The 21,041-nt window shown below is 39.3% G+C and overlaps 1 protein-coding gene across 1 annotated transcript in view; it reads left to right on the top strand.

Moving 5' to 3' along the window:
• elapor2b (endosome-lysosome associated apoptosis and autophagy regulator family member 2b) overlaps positions 1 to 21,041 on the top strand; it is a 30,376-nt gene that overhangs the window by 1,096 nt on the left and 8,239 nt on the right. Inside the window, exons 2-11 of the mRNA XM_017302860.2 lie at positions 2,178 to 2,298; positions 2,370 to 2,559; positions 3,225 to 3,372; positions 3,454 to 3,543; positions 4,350 to 4,455; positions 4,537 to 4,686; positions 5,271 to 5,359; positions 5,462 to 5,642; positions 9,355 to 9,483; positions 9,997 to 10,087. Coding sequence (XP_017158349.2) covers positions 2,178 to 2,298; positions 2,370 to 2,559; positions 3,225 to 3,372; positions 3,454 to 3,543; positions 4,350 to 4,455; positions 4,537 to 4,686; positions 5,271 to 5,359; positions 5,462 to 5,642; positions 9,355 to 9,483; positions 9,997 to 10,087 — 1,295 coding nt within the window. The remainder of the gene's footprint in view (positions 1 to 2,177; positions 2,299 to 2,369; positions 2,560 to 3,224; positions 3,373 to 3,453; positions 3,544 to 4,349; positions 4,456 to 4,536; positions 4,687 to 5,270; positions 5,360 to 5,461; positions 5,643 to 9,354; positions 9,484 to 9,996; positions 10,088 to 21,041) is intronic.

Below are 21,041 nucleotides of genomic sequence, written 5' to 3' on the forward strand. Positions count from 1 at the left end.
TTCATGTCAGAATTATGACTTCCTACTAATAACTAGTAACTGTTTGCTCTGTGTGTGTAAACATTGCAGCTGTTGGTGGAAACGAACTGAACCCAACAGGAGGAAATAAATCCTCGGCTGAATTTTTATATTTTCGTTGAATCCTGAAACCTCCTGACTGGTGTGTTGAAGAGCTAAATTTTACCCTCTCGCTTCCTGCCTCCAGTCTCCATGACAGCCAGAGCGAATCACCCTGGAGACCAGTGAAACAGATTAGTCTGTGTCCTTTTTCTCAGTCCTCTATAAACATAAAGGCAGCGCAGGTTGCCTTCTACATGTTTACTCGACTTCTTCCACACTCAAAGAAAACCGACGTTCAGATTATTTGTGTTTGGAGATGAGAAACAGATGTTCACCGTGAATAACGAGGATCTTTAGTCGTTTGGCAACGCTTTCACACCTGACCTGCTTCTGAACAGCCTCCATGTTGCTGATTAATTTCCCTGCAGACGTTTTGCCATTTATTCGTTCAGATTAATTAGCAGAAAAGTAAATATCCAGCACTGCTCTGCTGCAGTCTGGGAAGTCGGACACATAGGAAACTGAACGTTTGTTTGGGTTTCATTGGACGACTGTAAATCAGCTGTGTTTCTATTACTATTATTTTTATTTCCTTGATTTGTTTGGAAAGTAGTTCAATATTTTCAAAGATTTGTTGCAAAGTTTCCACAGATCTTGCAATCAGAATACATTTGTTCTACCTAAAATGGTAGTTCAGATTCTGAGCTTTCTGTCGGGAGCGGATATAAAATATCTTAAAGTCTATTAGAGTTCAGATGAAAGACATTTCTTCAATTTGTTCAGGATTAATATTTGTTGAATTAACATGAAAAATGTGACGTATTGCTAATCAATTGTCTCGTCAGATGGATTAATAACTAAAGAAAATCTACAGGACATTTCAGTGAAAACTTCTCACAACAGGAATAAAATACAAGAGAGCATAATAACATATCAGTCTTTTAAATTATTTTCTTAAAATGATGGTTCCTACATGAACAAATACTGCAGACCTCCGTTAGCATGTTAAATGTTAGCATGTTAGATGTTAGCATGTTAGATGACTGTAGAATTGGTAAAAGACTGAAAAAGTGCAACGTTTTGAAATAGTTGCTTGTAGAAATGCTCTTTTCTCCAAAAATAAAATGACAGCACATACAAAACTTCTGGAACAAGTTTTTTTTTTGGACAGATGAGACCCAAAGTATAAAAAGCACAATACTCCGGGGAACCAGTTTTGAAGACTTGTTGTGCTACAACCAATTAGAGTTGGGTCAGAGAGTATTTCAGTAAATGTTCATTGAGTTTGCATGTCGAGCGACAAATAGCTGTCCTTGACAACAACCCCATTGATGCTCTTGATGGACCCATTAGAGCTCCAACTGCTGGTCGCCATGGCGATCAGGGTCAGTCACCAAAGGCCATTCATGATTTATTTATTTTTTTGTATGATCAGCTTTTCTAAACATTTGGTCATGCATGCTATTATCTTCCTCCATGTTTCCAGCGTTGTTCTCCAAATCTCTTTCAGCCTGTTACTGAATATGTAAACAACCAAAAAGTAGGGTTCATAATTAATGGTTTCCTTAAAAAAAAAAAAAAAAAAAGAAAAGTTAAATTTCTCTCTAGAATTAAAGCAGAGTTTTAATTTGAAGTGCAAACAAAGATTTTCTAGAAACTGGGACTATAAAGTCTTAGATTAGCATGATGTTTTCCTCTTTCTAAAGTTGGTGCTCTTTAAAGTCTAAATTTCAAATCCCCGCCTGGATATTTTTGACGTAAAACATGCTCCTTGCAATGACGGGAGTGAAATTACCGTAATAACCCCATATTGATTGGAAAGTGCAACGTCTCCCCTTTCAGAAACCGTTGGGCTTTTTAAGATGGCGCAAAGTGTGGTGGAGTTACGGTAGAACTGTGTCATCAGACACCTTTTGGCCCAACATAAGGGTTAAAGTGAAAATAATGGATAAGTTACTGCAGTAAAACATATTAATAATAAAACCAACAGCAGCTAAGCTTCCCCTTTAAGATCAGGTTTGTTTTTGGGAGCCAGTTGTGATGATTTATATCCACCTGCTCTGCTAAAAGTAGACGGATTATTGATCGTTTTGTGTTTTTATGTGTGGTTTCCACAGGGAGATTATTACTACCAGTACACAGAGTGTGACAGCACCGGGTCAAGATGGCGGGTCGCCATTCCGCTCAGTCCAGGCTCCTGTTCGGACCTCCCCTCTCCAACCAGAGGAACAGACTGTTGTGAGTTTCAGTTTTTACTCTTCAAACTCGTTTTGTATTTGCATAAAGATAACCTTCGTTCTTCTCTTCAGCCTTCTCCTGTCCGGCTGGGAAGTTTCTGGAGATGTCGTCCCAGTTGTGCACGCCGTGTGCAGCCGGTTCTTACTCTCTGGGCAGCGGACTGAGGTTCGACCAATGGGACGCCATTCCTGCAGGCTTCACGAGCCTGGCCAGCTTTTTGGATCCTGGACCAAATGGAGAGGACATTCAGGCCTGTAACAGGTAACCAAAACATTAAAAGGTGTTTTCAATGTGACCTATTATGCAAAATTCACTTTTTACACATTTTTGTACATCCATTTGGGTCTCAACTGCTTTTAAAAACATCCTAAGCACTTAAAATATCCCACTTAAATTTATTTTAGTTTTTTTTTTTTTTTGCAAAAAGATGAAGTTTTTTTTGTGTGTGAAAAAATGAGCCACTTCAAAAACCTCCTGATTGTTGAGTCACACCTGATAGAAATGACACTGTTACCTTGCAACCCCCATTTAGCCCAGCCCCGTTACCTAGCAACTGAGCTCTGTCATGTTTGGTCAGCTGGTTTTACCGGTGTACAATGGCTGCTGGAAAAGACAGGTGCTTTGTTACTAACTTATTCAGAAACCACTTGCTGCATTATTGTTGGTTTTGCAGGGAGGCTCTGCTTTTGCAAAAAGTGCAGCCATTTTTACTTAAGAGTGTAAATGTTGAGTTGGTGGTCAGCTGCGGATTATTTGGATTTAAAGTGACAAGACGCCTTAAAACAGCTCCAAAGAATATCTCATTATTCAAGAATGCAATAAACATGTTTTATAGCGATCATAGACCTAACCTGTTCAAGAAAGCATAATAGGTCTGATTTAAACATAGAAAAATGAAGTTGATGATTACTGTGTTGTTGTTGCAGCTCATCATGGACGCCGCAGGGTGTGTACCTGGAGTCCAACCGCGACGAGTGCACAGTGTCCCTCGTTTACGCCGTCCACCTGGAAAAACAGGGATCCGTCTCGTTCACCTATCAGTATCCAGACAACAACATTTTCTTTGAGTTTTACGTAAGCAATGCTACCAACATCTAGAGGGTGATGTTCTGGGATTCTAAGCATGCAGGGCTCAGATTCTGAATGCATGTCCAGGTCCAGAACGAGCAATGCCAGGAAATGTCCCAGACTGACGACCAGAAGTGGATTAAAGTAACCAGCAGTGGGGAATGGGGAACACATACAGTGAGTCCATGGTCCTGATGGTTTGTGTCAATGGAATGCTTTACACTGTAAAAACACAAAATCTTAACCAGTATAGTTGATCTAGTTTCTAGTGCAAACATCTTAGCATATTTTAAATAAGAAAACTTAGTGACAAGTAACTTTTTAGCAAGAAAATTATTATTTTTCTCAACCAATGAAAGGGCAGCGTCTCCCATAGCTGCAGCCTCAGGCACCTGTCTACCCATGTCTCTCGTTTGGTTTTGGTTTTTTGGATGGGCTGTACTGAAATTTACCCCCTGGGATATTAACAAACATATTCTATTCTATTCCAAGAAATAGGAGCTTGTTTCAAGTCAATAATTTATGGTCTAGCTTCTAGTATATTTGAAATAAGACAAAACTAAGGTACAGATAGCTTTTCAGCAAGATATACAAGCTTAATTTAAGTAAAGAATTCCTTTATATTGATTAAAAAATACTAGTTCCACTGGAAAATTATTTAACTGTTAACTAAACCTAAAAATATGGATTATCACTCGCATGTTAATTTACTCTATTTCAGTTTAAGTTTCAGTTTTATATCAAAATTAGCTAAGGCGCTAACATTAGCGTTAGGGCTATAAGCAGCATGTTGATCACTCGTAACGTCTTGTTATAAGTAAAATAATCTGCCTGTTTAACTTTTATTTTTTATCAGTATTAAGGAATTATTCACTTAAAACAAGCTCCCGTATCTTGTTGAAAAGTTACTTGTAAGTTAGTTTTGTCTTATTTCAAGTGAACTAAACTGGATTCTGTTTCCTCACTGAGCGTCTCTTGTCCAGGTGAGCCTGAAGTCGGGCACAAACATCCTGTACTGGAGAACGACGGGGATACTGGTGGGAGGGAAGATGGTGAAACCGGTTCTGCTGAAGAACATCCAAATCGAGGGTAAAGTTAAGTTGTGCTCTTGTGACAAATTAAATTAAAATACCAGAATCTTGAGGAGCTCAGTCGAATGTGCTGCTGCAGGTGTCGCCTACACGTCTGAGTGTTTTCCATGTCGGCCCGGCTGGTTCAGCCCGATGCCCGGTTCCTCGTCCTGCCAAGCGTGTCCTAGCAACACTTACTCTGGAAAGGGAGCGTCCGCCTGTTCGTCCTGCCCTGAACACTACTACTCACGTACGCACACAGAGAACGAAAGAGCACAAAAACATAGTTAGATCCACATCTAATCCGTCCAATTTAAGAATATTCACATTCAGATTAGAGTTGGGAGTCCACTTTGATCTACGGCTGGAACGATTAATCGGGGTAATCGCGAACAATCCTGATTAATTTCTATAATCAGTTATAGAAATAACCGTTAACTGATTTAGTAGTTAATTAATCACTAACTAGATTATACAAGCTCAAAAAAGGCCTTTTACAGAATATAGCTTTAAATTCAAAGAAATAATTGAGCCAAAACTTTACAATTACAATGTGTTTCATGGTAATTTCACTTTTGGTATGTTGCTACTTTTTCAATCAGGTTATTAAGCCTTGTTTGCATTTCAACCTGAATCATTTACTTTTCAGGGAATAGAGCTCACTTTAAAGGTGTAAATTATTTATCGTAGTGTCATTTTTAACAAGTAGAGATGGGAAAGACTGTATGTTATAATAAAAAACAACAACTAAAGTCTGTTCAAGCCGCTGTTTTTTTGTTTTGTTTTAGTGTTTCGTCTCTAGCAGTGATTCATTTGTGAGTGTGTTTTGTTCAGATGAGGGCTGGGCTGAATGTAAGGTGAGACCGCCGTGCTCAGAGAAGGACTACTTCCAGATTCACACAGCCTGCGACAGCGAGGGAAAGGTCAGAGGTTTCACATTTCATCCACACACCAACAGGAGCAAAAAACCCAACAAACAGGTTCTGGGTTTTATCATCCGTGCCCTCCGTCTGTTTCGGCTCCAGACGCAGGTGCTGCATCGGTGGGTGGAGCCAAAGATCTGCGTGGAGAACGTGACGGGGGCCGTGAAGCTGCCTGCGACCGGACAGAGAGAGCCGTGCCCCCCCTGCAACCCCGGCTACTACAACAGCAACGACTCCACCTGCCTGCCCTGCCCACCTGGAACACACTCTGACGGCATCTACGGTACAAATAAAAACATGTCGGGCGCAATTATCTCTGCTGTTACTGTAAGCCAGTGTTTCCCTGCACTGATTTGTGATCAGAGTTGGGGAAATAACTAGTTACATTTACTCATGTAGCTTTTTTGAAAAACATTTACCTTTAGGAGTATTTTTACTTTGCTGTACTTTCGACTCTTGAGTAAAATTTCTGGATTTTCTACCAACTGAATGAAAAACAAACATGATTTAACCAAAAATCATGTTTTTGGTTAAACAAAACATGATTTTGTTTAACCAAACAAAATCATGAGGTCGCTGTTCAGACCTCAAATAAAGCAAAGAAAAGTCAATATTTATTTAGAAACAACACTACTAATGTTTTAACTCTGACATCAATATTTGGTGGAAGAACCAGGAGGTTGTCAGTGCAGTGGGCTCTTATTTTTTCCAGCGCTGCATATTGAAGTAGTTCTGCTCTTACTTCAGTACAGTTTCGGGTTCTGTACCAACCTCAGAATGTGTAGCTAAAAGCCTCTCTGTCCATCCCTTGATGTTGACACAGCTGGTTAATGGACCTTACCACAGGGGCCGTGTTTCATTGGCTAATGCCCATTTTACGTCACAGCGCAGCTACCACGTGCTTGACCGTCTCACAAACACAAGCTACAGTAGTAAACACATGCTAATGTACATTGTGGACTAGCAGACCGGCAGAAAGTTTTTGCGTCGGGACTCGAAAAAGAATGGTTCTCCACCGTCAGTGGGGTATCTGTACAGGCGATGTCAGTTATCCTGATCGTATTTGTGGAACTAAAATTCACAGATTTCCAAAATCTGAAACGGAATGCCTTGCTTGGATCAAAGCTTGTGCACGACCACATTTGCAGCTCAACCGTCATAGGATCAATAAGAACAAAGGAGTGTCTGCTGGTTTGCTTTGCTTTCTTTGTGTTTAGTGAATGATAAAAAGAAAGTTAATAACACATCCATTATGAAAACCTTTTAGCCAAGTACAGCATAATGATACAACTTCTACATCACATGTGTCAAACTCAAGGCCTCATTTTATGTGGCCCCACAGCGTTTTATAGGCCCATGATTGACTTAAAAGGGGTTTTGAGCACGAATCGACTTCAAACTACTTCTCCCATAATGCATTCCGATTGTTACCAGCCAACATTACGGTTTCTCGCCACTAGAGAGCAGCAGAGTCACCTCAAGCTGCTTATTGATTTTCCCAGCGAATAAAACTGAGACATCGACAAGCTAACATCAAAACAGAGAAGAAAAGGAACCGCATTTTATGCGGTTTAGTTAATATTCACCGTGAATCCAGATCCCATCACAAATCAAGCAGATAAATTCATCTACATTTTTCTGACAAAAACCACTGACTGTGGACCCAATAACTTTTAATAAATTAAATTAAGCGACTTCGGTCCGGTGTGCGCTTTTATCAGAATTTGTTTGTTTATTTATTCATTTATTTTTTGCGTGTTTTCGCTTCTCCGAAATGGACAGATGTTACGTCTGCAGCGCTCCTCCAGAACGCCGCTCTCCTGGGTAACGTGCACCAACAAGGCTCCATTTCTTAAATCCGCTGGATGAGTTACTCCCAGCGGCAGGCACGTGCAGAGGGGTTTAGCTCACGCCCCCAGCGTTAGCTGGGGCTTGAGCACCTGGCCTATTTGCTCCTCGCCCCCAAGTGCCCTTTTGGTACATTTTTATTTTTATTTTTTTGGTATTATTATTTTCCAAGTCCTCTTCTGACACATAATAACATGTACTAAAATTATTAGTTTTTTGTTGGGTTTTTTTGTACAACATAATAAGCCGGTCTTATTGTTACCTTTGACCTTTTGCCCGTGACGCAGTTGCCTCTCGCGCAGTGAGATAAAGCGGCTACCTGCGGAGCTCAAGGAACGTTCCAGATTATAGAACAGTTTTTGGTGAATTAACTGTTCACCAAAACGTTTTTGCTGAATAAAGTGGAGTAGACTTGTTTCTGCTTCAGCACAGAGTCGCGGTTTAAGCAGAGAGGTAATGAAATACAACAGACACTGACAGGCCTCTACCTTTCTCTGAAGAACTACTGAGCGGGAGGAGACAGCCAGGTGAGGAGAAACTGTTCTTATCTATCGATTCAGTATTTTTATCATACAGACATTAGGCTGTTGTTGTGCTGTTAGTTAGCTGCTAGCTAACGACTTTGCTAGCAAAGCTAGATAACTGAAAAGCATCTTCCCTGTATTGTTGATGATATCAGTCATTATATCTTACATAGGCATAGTGTTATGCTCTATATGGAGATGTTCGTTAGCTTTGATTGTATATCTCACAATTTTGTAATTGATCATTGTTTATTAAACTCTGAAAGCTGAGAGGCTGTTAATATTCTGTCCTAGAATGTGGTTAGATGGGCCCTTTTTTTTTTTTTTTTGAGCACCTGCCCCTTTAGTGGTCTCTGCACGGCCCTGCCCAGCGGTTTTTAATTCTTTGCAGCGGCGGGCTCCGTCCGCAGTGGTTGAGCAGCGGACTGCCATGTTACAGTCTAATTAACTTCTGCGTCATCATTTATTTCCCCAAGATAAACTGCCGGCTTCTCAAATGGATTAACACAACGTTTCATTCTTTTAGTTTTCTCTGGTCTGTAATGGAGACTTGAATTTAACGCGCCATTTTAACCAAAGGTTGTGAATGCGCTTCCTAACCAGACACTCCAAAGCGTTATTTAACAATATGAATTGTTTAATTTATTTTTAACATTGTATTTTCATACATTTATGCTAGGGCTGCCCAAGTTTAGTTTTCCAGAGCTACTATCTGCAATTTTAGATGTCTTCCTTCTCTAACACACCTGGATCATTGACTCATTATAAGCCTCTACAGAACTGAGTTGCTGCTGATGAGGAAAGTCAACCTTTTGTCTGGGGTGTTTTAGCAGGGATGCATCTAAAAGTTGCAGTCTGGAGGACTGGACCTGGGAACTCCTGATTTGTTCCGTCAATGTGACCCGTTGAGGGTGGTCAATATGCTGAAGTGGCCCTCGATGAAATTGAGTTTGACACCTCTGATCTACACCTTGAAGCCTGTCTGTTACACAGTCTTACGTTAGCTCAACAGATCAATATGCAATGTGTACCGTATCTGACATACATTAAAGGTTTTATTTTACCTGAAAAGGCTTTTTACTAAACTAATCGTGTTAGCCACGCTAATCGTGTTAACCTCCGAGTACCGTGTATCAGGCCTAGGCACATATGAACATTTGCCAACAGAAATCACCCTCAAAACGCCGAATGCCCGCCTTACCCAGCATTGCAAGAACAATAGGCATCAGAGATCTTGTCCACAGCTATATTTATGCTGAGGGTGTGAGCATAAATATCTTGGAGGCATCGCGTGGCTCAAACACCTTGATGTCGTCCAAAAAAGATGACATGAACTTGTTGGTTCCATTGTCGTGGCTGATATTTTTTTTAAATCCGGCAGAAATGCTACACTAATCGACTCAGAAATACTCTGCAGAGAGTCAGTCGAAATGAAATTACACATAGAAACTAAGCACCGCGAGGCTTTGTTTGTGAGACATTCAGTCACGTGAGACTTTTGAGGGGCGTTTCTGGGCGGAGCTTGGTAAGGTCCATCCTCCTCTGACCAGCGTTTCTGTTCAAACAGCTCTGCAGTTTATTGTGTGCCTGAATTGATTTCTGAATGTCATATTTGGGTTTCAGCGTGCGTCGAGTGTCCTGCAGGCACCGAACCCGTGTTGGGTTACGAGTACAAATGGTGGAACGTGCTGCCGTCCAACATGAAGACGTCTTGCTTCAATGTAGGGAACTCCAAATGTGACGATATGAATGGTGAGAAAGTCAACACCCAGTTTTCTCTAACAACATTTTTTCCAGTTCTTTGCAAAATGGTTCAAACTGAGGATTGTTGCCCTTCTTCTCAGTTTCCAGGCTCTTACAACCTCCAGTAGGTTTTCTTCCAACATTTATCTTTATTTCTGTTCTGGTTTCTGATGAACTTAAAACAGGACATCATGTGACTTCAAGGGCGCTAGGGCAGTCATTCACTGAGTTAAAATATGTTTTAAGTTGAAAAATATCACTTGATAATTATGTTATTAAAAGATTGGAACATTAATACCTGAACACCAACTATAAAGTCTTAAAAAAATGCAAACATTTTTTAAATATATAAATAAGCAATGCCCTGCCTGTTGGGGGCACAAGTAAAGACTGGAGGCCCGCCAGGCTTAAAATACACTTGGAGAAACTCTGGGTTTTTACTCAACAATGTCCATCTTAAGCTTTATTTATTTGTTCTGTTATTACACTACATTCAGTAAAGGTAAGCATGTTGTTTGTCAGGATGGGAGGTTGCTGGAGATCACATCCGCAGCGGGGCAGGAAGTTCAGACAATGATTACCTCATCCTCAGCCTCACTGTTCCTGGATTTAAGTAAGTTATCGTTTTATTTTATAACTTTGGGTTAATTCACCTCTTTTTCAGTTCTTACCCCCATTTCATAGTCCAACATCGTCACTTTTCCCCTTTCTTCTTCAGTTTGGTACGCAGTTGGGACGTAACTAGTTACACTTACTTGAGTAATGTTTTGGAAAAAAGTTTATTTTATCATAAAGTGTTGCTTCGCTTACTTGAGTAGCATTTCTGAATCCTCTACACACTTCACTTGTTCTTCACTGAATGAAGAAAACATTTGTTTTAACCAAAAAATCAAAAATGACACACACCTTCAGTTTTCGTTAAAGCTTCATAAGTTTTAACAACAAAAAAGTTTCTTTTGCCTGATTTTATTTATATGAATTATTTTAATTTTGACATTTTTAAAATGCCAACATCTACACACAAGTTTATGCATTGGTCCAATGATTGTGTAATTTTTAAATATTAAATGATTAATATTTAGATCAGATTTTTACCAAATACTTTTTTACTCTTACTAGAATAATTTCATAGGTGGCTAATTTTTTACTTAGAAACTTGAAAACAATTATTGATAAAATCTACTTTAAATTGTATATTTGAGTTCCTGAAGGAAAATACAAAGACATTAAAGGCAACTTAAGACTTTTGCTTTATTTTATATATTTAACTGGCTGTGTGGCGACACATTAACTTTTATGGCTACAACTAACAGCTGTTGGTTGATGATTAATCGATTAATCTGAGAAAATAAATTAGCGCATTTTGCAGATATTTAATTCAACCACTTAAACTTTTTTTACACAGTATTAGAGATATATTAAACATTCAGTTCCTGTTTTAAAGAAGAAAATACCGTATTTTCCGCACTATAAGTTCGACTCGGGTCAGCGAGGAGAACCTTCCGCGACTGGGCCGGGCCGGGGCCAGACGATGGTCACCCTTCTCCGTTCACGCACAGCATGTTCGTGGAGAACTTGGTGCTAGATGACCTGCAGACGACCTGATTATCAGGTCGGTAGGTAGATAGGTCAGTCAAACTTAATTAACAAATCAGCCTTCTGACAACTATCCCATCATGCACCATGCGCTGCTTCCTCTACGGGCGAAAATGAATTCGGCGGCTGTTTACCATAGTTGCTAGACCTGCTGTTAATCTGGGCCTCCTGGATTTACTGTGTACTGTAACTAGCAGTCAGTGTTCATAAACGCATGATTTTGGCCCAATGCGCCCTTCTTCTCCTTCCCTCCGCCCCGACAGATCCGCTTCCAACCGAACAAACGGCGTGTTTATCAGATCAATCTCTCCTTTCTGCTGCGCACGCGTCCGACAGACCCCCCGCTGCAGCACAGCTGATGCCGCTGCGTGTTTCCTTTCATGCGCAACACTCCACCGTGAGCGCCTGGAAGCAGGCAGAGTAGGAAGCGTGCCTCTGATTACAGCGGGCCCCCGCTGAGGCGTGACCCCGCCTGACCCCGGCAGCGCTCCAGATCTGCTGACGAGGGCGGCTCTTTCTGCAGGCCAACGCCGAGGCGGTGGGGGGAGGGGGGCGTTGCTCTGTAAACTGTTTCCTCGTCAAGTTGCGGCCTGTAATTCACCTGGCAGCTCGTTCAGCATTACGTAAGCACACACATCTTCACTCACAGTTTTACTTGTAAATTGATGTTTCTTGTATGTTTTGATGTTAGCTTGTCTATGTCTCAGTTTTATTCGCTGGGAAAATCTATAAGCAGCTTGAGGTGACTCTGCTGCTCTCTAGTGGCGAGAAACCGTAATGTTGGCTGGTCACAATCGGTATGCATTGTGGGAGATGTAGTTTGAAGCCAATTCGTGCTCAAAACCCCTTTTAAGTCAATAATGGGCCTATAAACGCTGGGAGGCCACATAAAATGACATGGCGGACCACATGTGGCCCGCGGGCCTTGAGTTTGACACATGTGCTCTAGGGACACATAAACTGAACTTTCAAGATTACAGTTGTGTACTTACATTTTATTTTACACACCAAATCAAAGCAGTTCTGATCTGTATTCTGCCAGATTACATCAATTTGAAGAGATGTTCAACATTATTTAGCTTTTAGAAGCATTTATTGAATACCGGAGACGGCCGTTAACATTTTGACAACTTGTTAATGGATTTTATCGATACATTCTGGCACAACCGGCACTTTAAGAACATTCATGATCTTGATGTGGCCCAAAATGAAAGAGTTCGACTCTCCTCATTTTAAAAAATACTAAAAATGGACCCAGAAGATAAAATAAAAACAAAATACCTGGAGGCAACTAAAAGCTGGAGAGCGCCGTTGATCAAAACGAATTCTTCCTGCTCCTGTCGATCGCAGCGCTGGACTCGGATCTCCTCCTCTAATAGTTGAACACCTCTGTGTAATCGATAGCTGAGCAGCACGGCTTTGTATTTTTCATGTCTTTGAATTCGGGTCATTTGTTGCGGCAGCTACGCTCTCCTCACAGCACCGCACTTCCTGTTTCATCCAAAACGAACAACACGGCAGGATGTGTTGCACATTAATCAGCTGGAAATAGGAAATAAACCTCAATATCCTGCTGGTGCTCTGTGTTAAATTCATAAATCACTTTTATTCCTTATTGTTTTCATTCAGATGTGCTTAGAATATCAGCTGAACAAAGTTTGAAGTTGTTTCAAGTTTTTTCTGATCACATTAAATATTTGGTTTGCTGTTAATGAGTGATGTCTAGCAAGAAGTCTAGGATCTTTAGGATTTAAGGCTACATGCTAAGCTAACCGCTTCCTAGCATGTTTAAAGTTACTCGCATGACATTAAACTTGAACTACAACTTATTCGACCTTGGTCCACTTTCCCAGTAAACTACTTTAGCCTCATTAGAAGATAACACAGTGGCAGTCTGGTGTTGCTGTACCTGCAAAAATAAATATTAATAGTGGTCATTAATTTCAAATTTAGAGATTGACTGGAGTCATTATTTCCAAACCTTGAGAGTCTTGGGTGAGCTGGATAATTAATGTGAATGTTTTGACACATTCGTACTCAGCATCTCCAACGGTGCGTATTAAGCAAGAGGAGACATATGATAATATCAGCTCAGTCTAATCCTCATATATATGATAATTACACCTGGCTTTACAACATGCGTCGCCTCATTTTCATGGTCGCAGCTGTAAATGATTCTCAGCACGATTAAAACTCATTTCATGGAGATAGTTTGATTTTTTTTTTTTTCAACACCACACCTGAAAAATCGGCACAAAAACACATAATAGCTGCTGAATATAGTTAAAATCTCTCCTTACCAAGTGCAGCAGAGTTTAATTAATTGCTCTGAATTTTCATTCAGTGCCCTGTTTTTTATTTTTCATTTGCTTTATTTTCTTGAAGGTTTTTGTTATTTGAAATAATGTTCCATATGACATGTAGCTGTTAAGACAATTTTATTTCAAAATCATAACTCATAACCAAGGAATACTGTGTTTGGTTAGGAGTCAACTTTCAGGCTCCCTAAGGGGTCTAAAACCAACGTTTGCTCTTCGTTTAGCTCGTCTTTTTCATCTTTTCTCCTCTTTACTCTTGCTCTGCTGCTGCTATTTGCTGAAATATATTTGCACCATTTGAATAGCTTTTGAATAGTTCTTGGTTTTCCTAGAACTGATGATATTACTGAGAGAGATGAAACTATCCCAAATGTTTTGTAATCCATCTGCTACATTTTATTGCAGTTTTTCTGGAGAAAAGTTCAACTGAAAAAGAGGAGGATAAAACAATTCAAGAACCTTCACATCCTAATACTTTAATTCACTTTTGATTAAATATCACCACACTCTGGCTTTCTTTTTCTTTTTTTTCTTATGTAAACACTTGGCAGTACATGCGCTCATGCACATACTGTTCTACTCATTCTTTATTTCCTCTAAAGTTCACTTAAAACTGCAGTCAGATTCCATTTGCGCTCAGAATCTTGGCCAATAAAACTGATTCTAATGACACTTCTAAGACAAATTAGGAAATAAATAAGTCAAAGTTGTAAAGAAAACACGGAGCTGCCACAGCTAACACGCTGCAACAGAAAAATGGGGGAGGAACTGTCAGTTACTGGTTACTATGGTAACCACCAACTGCCAAACAGAGCAGTGCAGCAGAACTTAAACGCCAAGGAATGTCTGAAGAAACAAGTTGTTGACTTAACAAAATAGATTCAAATAAAACCTCAAGAAAGGACGAACCATGTGTTTTGGTATTTTGCTAGCTAATCCTTTAAATTATGATTATATGATTAAACAGTCCTTGGTAAAAGGACTGTGTAACTAGAGATAAAACTTTACAGATTAGTATTACTATGAACCGTTTAAAATCTACATTTAGAAAATATCTGTTGCTTAAAGAGAGAGAGAGACATTGTGATGAATCAGTTTTGCAGCGCCAACATGTTTTTACCTTATTGCCTTTTGGTTAGTTTTGTATTCAGATTCGGGAGCGATTGGCAGTTTAAATCATTTTCCAATAGTTTGATTCATAATCCAGATGTTTTCCACATATTGATTGCATCCATCATTTACACACGTTGGGCATTTTTCCTCAGCACAACTCAGAATTTATTCTGTTTTATTTTAATCCTTTTTTATGTGATTTTTTTTTTTAAACAGTATTTATTGAAGTAACCATAATTTGGTTTGTGTTGGCAGGAATGACTCAGTTACACCCCAAAGCTATTTCTTAAAAAAATGTTAGAAAGGGATAAATAAAACAACAAAGCAGAATAAATAAAATCAAATAAAATAAAAAAAATAAATAAATATGACCTAAAACTGACCCTATGTAGAGGGCTAGTATGAACACACATTAAAGTAAAAAATATATATAGAAAAAGAAATCTAAATATAGATATTTACATAAATATTTTATGTTTATACTTTGTTATATTTATCTATAACAGTAAGAATAAAATTTGTTAGAATTTTAAAAATAATTAAATAAAAATAAACACATTGATTTTGCCAATATTTTTAGACAAATATTTTTACTTTAAATAAACAAGAGGCATCTACTGTTAGTATGAAACTAACAAAAAAGTATTCTTGTGAATATTTTCCAAATTATCACATAATTGATAATTAGATCCGATCCAATACATTTTAGAGAAATCTATGGAAGAAGATTAGGACCAAAAAAGAAGATAATTCTGACTTTTGATCGCAGGAGATTAAAGTAAAAATTCTGAGAAAAATGTCAAAATTATTATTTCTTCAGTGTCCCTAATCCTCTTCCTTAGAAACCAGAACTCGGCAACAAATGTAGAGTTAAGAAAAAAACTAAAACAAAGAAAGTTTGTTTTACAGAAACAACTCCAGGGCAGAAGTGTTTCTGAGCAGCACAGAAATGTCATGTTGTTTCACTCAGAGGAGACAGCGGGTCGATCCTCCTGACTGACATCTCCGGCTGACAGGTGGGCAGGCTGTAAATCATCACAAACTCTCTCTGGTCTGAGAGAGTTTCCTGCCACCCCTCCTTCAGTTGAATTAAACATCTGGTCTAGTGAATTAAAATCATTCCTTCAGCAAAAAAACAGGTAAAAGGTGAATTTAATTACAAGGCAGAAGGTTTGAGTGACCCAGTTCTGAAGAGAAACTCCCTCACATGTTGATATTTTCTAACCAAATCCTGGCAGGAAGCCTGAATCAGTGGGAGTTCAGGACAGAAAAACCCTGCCTCAGCCTACAAATACAGAAAAAAGTCAACACATAGGTAAAATCCACAAGTATTCTGACCCATCCGCAAGCAAAACCCCCCCAACCCCCCCGTCTTCCAGTAGGTGAGAATCTAAATCTGTGACGCAAGAGGAGGATCTGAAAAGTCACAGTTTCCCTGCAGCATCCTTTGCAAACCCTCCTCCGCCGGCTGGCAGAGCCGTTTCCTAGCTACCTGACTCAGACGAGGCTCTGCTTCTCACATTTACTGCGTTACCTTCAAGAAACAAAGCGACTGAAACTATTTTCCTCAAACGGCAAGAAAATCTTACAAAGAAGGACGATTATATCTTGTTTTCCCTTTCTGTTAACCTCATAAGCCTCACAGTATGTATTTAAAATAACATACCTGAATCTAATTGAGTTTTTCTCACCAATTACAAACTGTATTTCAATAGTGGAACAGAAAATAATTTGGATGTTTTTGTGCCTCACATTAGAAATAAAATCTATGACTGTACAGAGATTGATGCAACTGAGGTAAACTAAACCAAATTTACAGAAATTTTAGTAAATAAATATTCAGTTATTTTGCCATTGGGATAAGTTGCCACCATCTAAAAAACTGGGGATTTTGTGTGTTTTTATTTAATAATAATTAAAAAAAAAATCTTTAAACGTCTAAAATTGCTTGGTTTTAAAATATGTAACCCTTCTAAGTTCGTCTCCCAATGGGCTGTTGGCAGCACTTAACATTTGTAAAATTAAACATGGCTAAAATGAGCAACAGTAACAATAACAACAGTTAAAAACATATACAAAACATAGCGCAATTACTAATGCAACACTGTATATTATTAAATTTGTCTACAATATATGCTAAAATAAAATATTTGAAAACACAGAGCCGATCCTAATATGGTGGACAGTTACCGACGGCAACAGAAAAAAGGGGAGGAGCTGTCCGTTACTGGTTGCTATGGTGACCACCAACTGCCAAGAGCATAACAGAACTTGATACACCAATAAATATAATGCATAATAATAATTATTATTATTGATAATAAATATATATTTTTAAAATCCAATTCAAGTTGTCTGTAACTGTGTATTGTTCCCTTTAAAATAATCTTAGTAAATAAATAACTATTTAAACTCATTGACAGACAACATTAAAGCTATTTTTAAAACGTTCACAGTAGTAAACCGAAATTGAAATAAAATCTGCTTAACTGTAGATAAGAACTGCAGAAACACAGAATTTTACCAAGTAATTTTGGTCTAGTTTCTCTTAATACGTTGAAATAAGACAAAACTAAAAAAGTAACTTTTCAGTTCTATATAGGAGCTTGTTTTATGTCAATAACTACTTAATAATGATGAATTGGCAGATTAATTCACATATAACAAGACATGTTTTCCTTGTTATAAGTGAATTTATCTGCTAGTACTTTTTTGTTAACATAAAGTAATTATTTACTTAAAACAAGCTCCTATATCTTCCTGAAAATGTACTTTTAAGTTAACTGTGTCTTTTTTCAAATGTACTAGAGCAGCAACACTTGGTGAGATTTTGTGTTTTTGCAGATGAAAGCAGACAAAGCTGCGATCCTGAACTCGGATTCATTTCTCTTCGTCGGTTTGGTAACTGACACACCTGCTCTGTGATTCTCATTTTGTCGTAGTTCTGTTCCGCTAATTTGGGCTGAAAGCAGAGGAAAGGGGTCAGCGGCTTGAGGCGGTCTGGGTCACTGCAGACATGAGCGATCATCATTCCATGTTTAACCTGTAGCTTCAGACAGACAGCAGCCGTATCAGCGCCATCCCACCTGACACCTGCAGTAAAAGGTGACAGAGGTGGAAGGAGGGGGTCGCGTTTTTACCGAAGGATCCAGAACCCGACTGACACTGTGATCCGTCACCCGCGGCCCTCTGGTGACAGGATGTGACAGACGGAGATGGCGTCCTGATCTGGAGCTCTGACCCGGGTTCTGGAGCGGCCGCCGGCCTCCCCGCGAGTCAGCACCAGCCGTCAGCGCCCGCTGTCAGCCTGACGGATGAGACGACTCAGCGTTGGGGGCAGACTGCTCACACCGGGCGCGCAGCAGAGCAGAGATGCCACAATCGCATTTCTCTAAAGCTGTAAGGCTCTGCAGATTCTCATTGCGCTCTAAGAACTAAAATTAACATAATTTATTCTCATTGCAGACGTCGGAAGTTGGACTTCCTGTCTGCACGAATGAAGTGAAACCAAAAGAGTCCAATAATGAATTCACTCTTTAAACTGTTTTACCTTAGTTTGTTTGGACAATTAAAGTACAGATTAGAGATATTAAGAAAATACAACAACAACCAACAACCACCAACAATCAACTAGGTCACCCTTTTCACTGGCTACTGGCCTCTCTACTGCACACTGGGTCACTCCTGGCTCTAAGAACATGTAGCACGAGAAGCCCTGGCGGTCAGTATAATTGGATCAGCAGTAGCCCATGGATGTTCGGCGAGAAAAACATACAAAACCACTTGAAAAAAGCATGAAGACTGTTGATGGAGTCTTCAGTGGAGAGTCAAAACTTGTGCAGGTCACTTGGAAGAGAGCGTCAGGAATAAATAATTCTGTTTTCCTCTACCTCTGTCAGCTCTTTGCATGCTCGTACATACGTACACATAGGTGGTTTTCACACCTAAGCTAAGGTTGAACGAAATGACACGCTGGGAACGCCGTCTTTAGGGCGTAGCTTAGATAGCGGCCAACAAAAGAAAGGTTCCTCATCAAAAAATGTATTGATGAGGAAAACACTGTTGAGCAGATTTAATGGGAAACCAGGTGATTGTGTTTTGCACATTGTAAAGCCTCTACCAGTTACAGCCACATTGGCTGAAGCTTGTTTAAGTTGTTGGAAAAAGTTACATTTGTATCGATATGAATGAGTTTATTTAGAAATGTTTTGATGGGTTGAAACATCTCCTTTACTAGAAAGTGTGAATCACTTCAGAGCTTTTCCTGGTTACCATAGCAATAGCAACTGTGTTACACTTCTACCTAACTGATGATGTCACTAGGAACCCAGGCTTTGTGTCATAGATTCTATGACATCAACGCTGAACCCTTTGAATATCTTGTTGCGTGTGTTCTAAAGCCAGATGTGCAAAACCCAACGAATTCATAGAGAATTGTAGTTTTTCACCTCGAAACAGAAACGTAAGATGGATTCCTGTCGATTCCCCAAGACCCCTATCCCTATGATGAGAAAGATGGCAGTTGAATCAAAGGAAAAACTCAAAAAGAACGTCAAAATTCAAGATCAGGATTGTAATTTAAGCAACTCTATTTTAAAGTTGCCTAAAATTAAAGGATGTTTCAAACCTACCCCCATACCAACACCAAAACAATATGGAAGGGAGAATTGCGGCGCAACTGATTCAGGTTTCCTTTTAGCTTTGGAAGATGGACTTGATGATCAGACCTGCATTGACCGGGGTGTTATACGAAGAACACATCATTTAAAAGAAGAACACAAAGCTGCACTTTTTAAATTACTGGAGAAAAAACCTAGACCAATAAATGTTAACGCACGGGATGTGCAAAACCAGAGAGACAAGCAGGAGGAACTTAAATCAAAAACATTGTTGCAAACTGACAGACATGGACAAAAACCTCTGCCAGCTTGTTTGCTCGTGGCCCTTTCCAATGAAGTTTCTGGAAAAGACAAACATAGCAAACAATTTAAACAGTCTTTGTCATGTAAAAAAGAACAGAAACCCAACAAACAGGTTGCTGAAAAGGCAGAGGAACGAGTTGTAAAACAAAGGCAACAGAGAGTCAGTGAAGGCAAACGGTATGTCCATGACGAGAGGGAGAAAAATGTTGATGAAAAGGTTAAATTTCATGAGAAATGCAAGAAGATGGCCTATGATAATTTGGAGAATATAAGGAGACAAGAATATATCAAGGATGCTTTAGAGGAGAAAAAAATTAATAAAGAAATGGCTAAGCAGGAGTTTGCCCAAAAGCTGCTTGACAAACAGGAGAAAGAAAAGAAAGTTAAAATGCAAAAGTATTTGACTGATGCATGGGATGGTCAAGTTGAATATAAACGGCATAAGAAGATGGAAATGGACAAGATTGCTGATAAGGACAGAAGTCGTGAAATACGTAAAAAAATAGTGTATGACCAACTGTCACTTATAAAGAAGGAAGAAGATAAAAAAAGGGCTTTTATGGAGGATCACCAATTGAAAGAAAAGAAACAGCGGGAATCTGCAGAACAAAAGCGTGAAAACCTGGAGAAAGAGAAAAAAGCTGCAGCTATGAAGTCTCTGACTAATTCTTGGGATTCCCAAATACAACGGAAACGGCAGGAGAAAAAGGAACTTTGTGATATTGAAAGGAAAGACATGCGTTCCTTGATGGAAATGGAAAGAGTGTGTGAAGGTGAAAATATCATAAGCCACCAGACTCTGCCAGGTACCTCCAAGAACTGTGCGAAAAGATCGGTGTGTTCTGCTGACAAACATGACGACACTAAAACCAGACCTTTACTGAGTCGTCAGAAAGTTAGCAATACCAAGCCTGTCGCACTTCCCTCAGTGAAGTCCACCACTGTGCACTTCACTGAGGATTGCCAACAGCACAGTAAAAGGGTAAGATTCCCATCCATTTCCCCTCCCCAATAAATGTCTGTTTGCTCCAGTTTCCCTACAAAAAAAAAACGATAGATAGATAGGTTTTCTCTGAATGCTCCAGTTTCCCTACAAAAAAAGGATAGGTTTTCTCTGGGTGCTCCAGTTTCCCTACAAAAAAAAAAAGATAGATAGATAGATAGGTTTTCTCTGGGTGCTCCAGTTTCCCCACAAAAAAAAGATAGTCTGTAATTTTTAAATAGAAATGTTCTGCGGGTGCTCCAGTGTCTCTTAAAACACAAGTGACAGACACTGTAATTTGCTCTGTTAGTAAAATCAACTAACATTGTTTTGAACAAACGTTTTCTCCGGGTGCTCCGGTTTCTCCTCAAACACAAATGACAGACAGACAGATATTGTCTGTAATTTTGTCTATTAGTGAAATAATTCTACTTTAAACATAAGTTCTCTGTGGAGTTTGTAGAGGCTAGAGCGCCTCTACAAACTTGATGGATGGACGGTTCTCCAAACCACTCTTTGCTTCTCTCTTCTGCCCGTCTGTGGAGACGGCAGCTTTCACTTATCGTTTGCATAACATCTTTGTGACGATCTGTGTTTTTTGTGTAGTTATTTTTGAGGTTTTTCTGTGTTTTAGTT

The sequence above is a fragment of the Poecilia reticulata genome, chromosome 23 (assembly GCF_904066995.2).
Source record: "Poecilia reticulata chromosome 23, P_reticulata-male-v2, whole genome shotgun sequence".
NCBI lineage: Eukaryota > Metazoa > Chordata > Actinopteri > Cyprinodontiformes > Poeciliidae > Poecilia > Poecilia reticulata.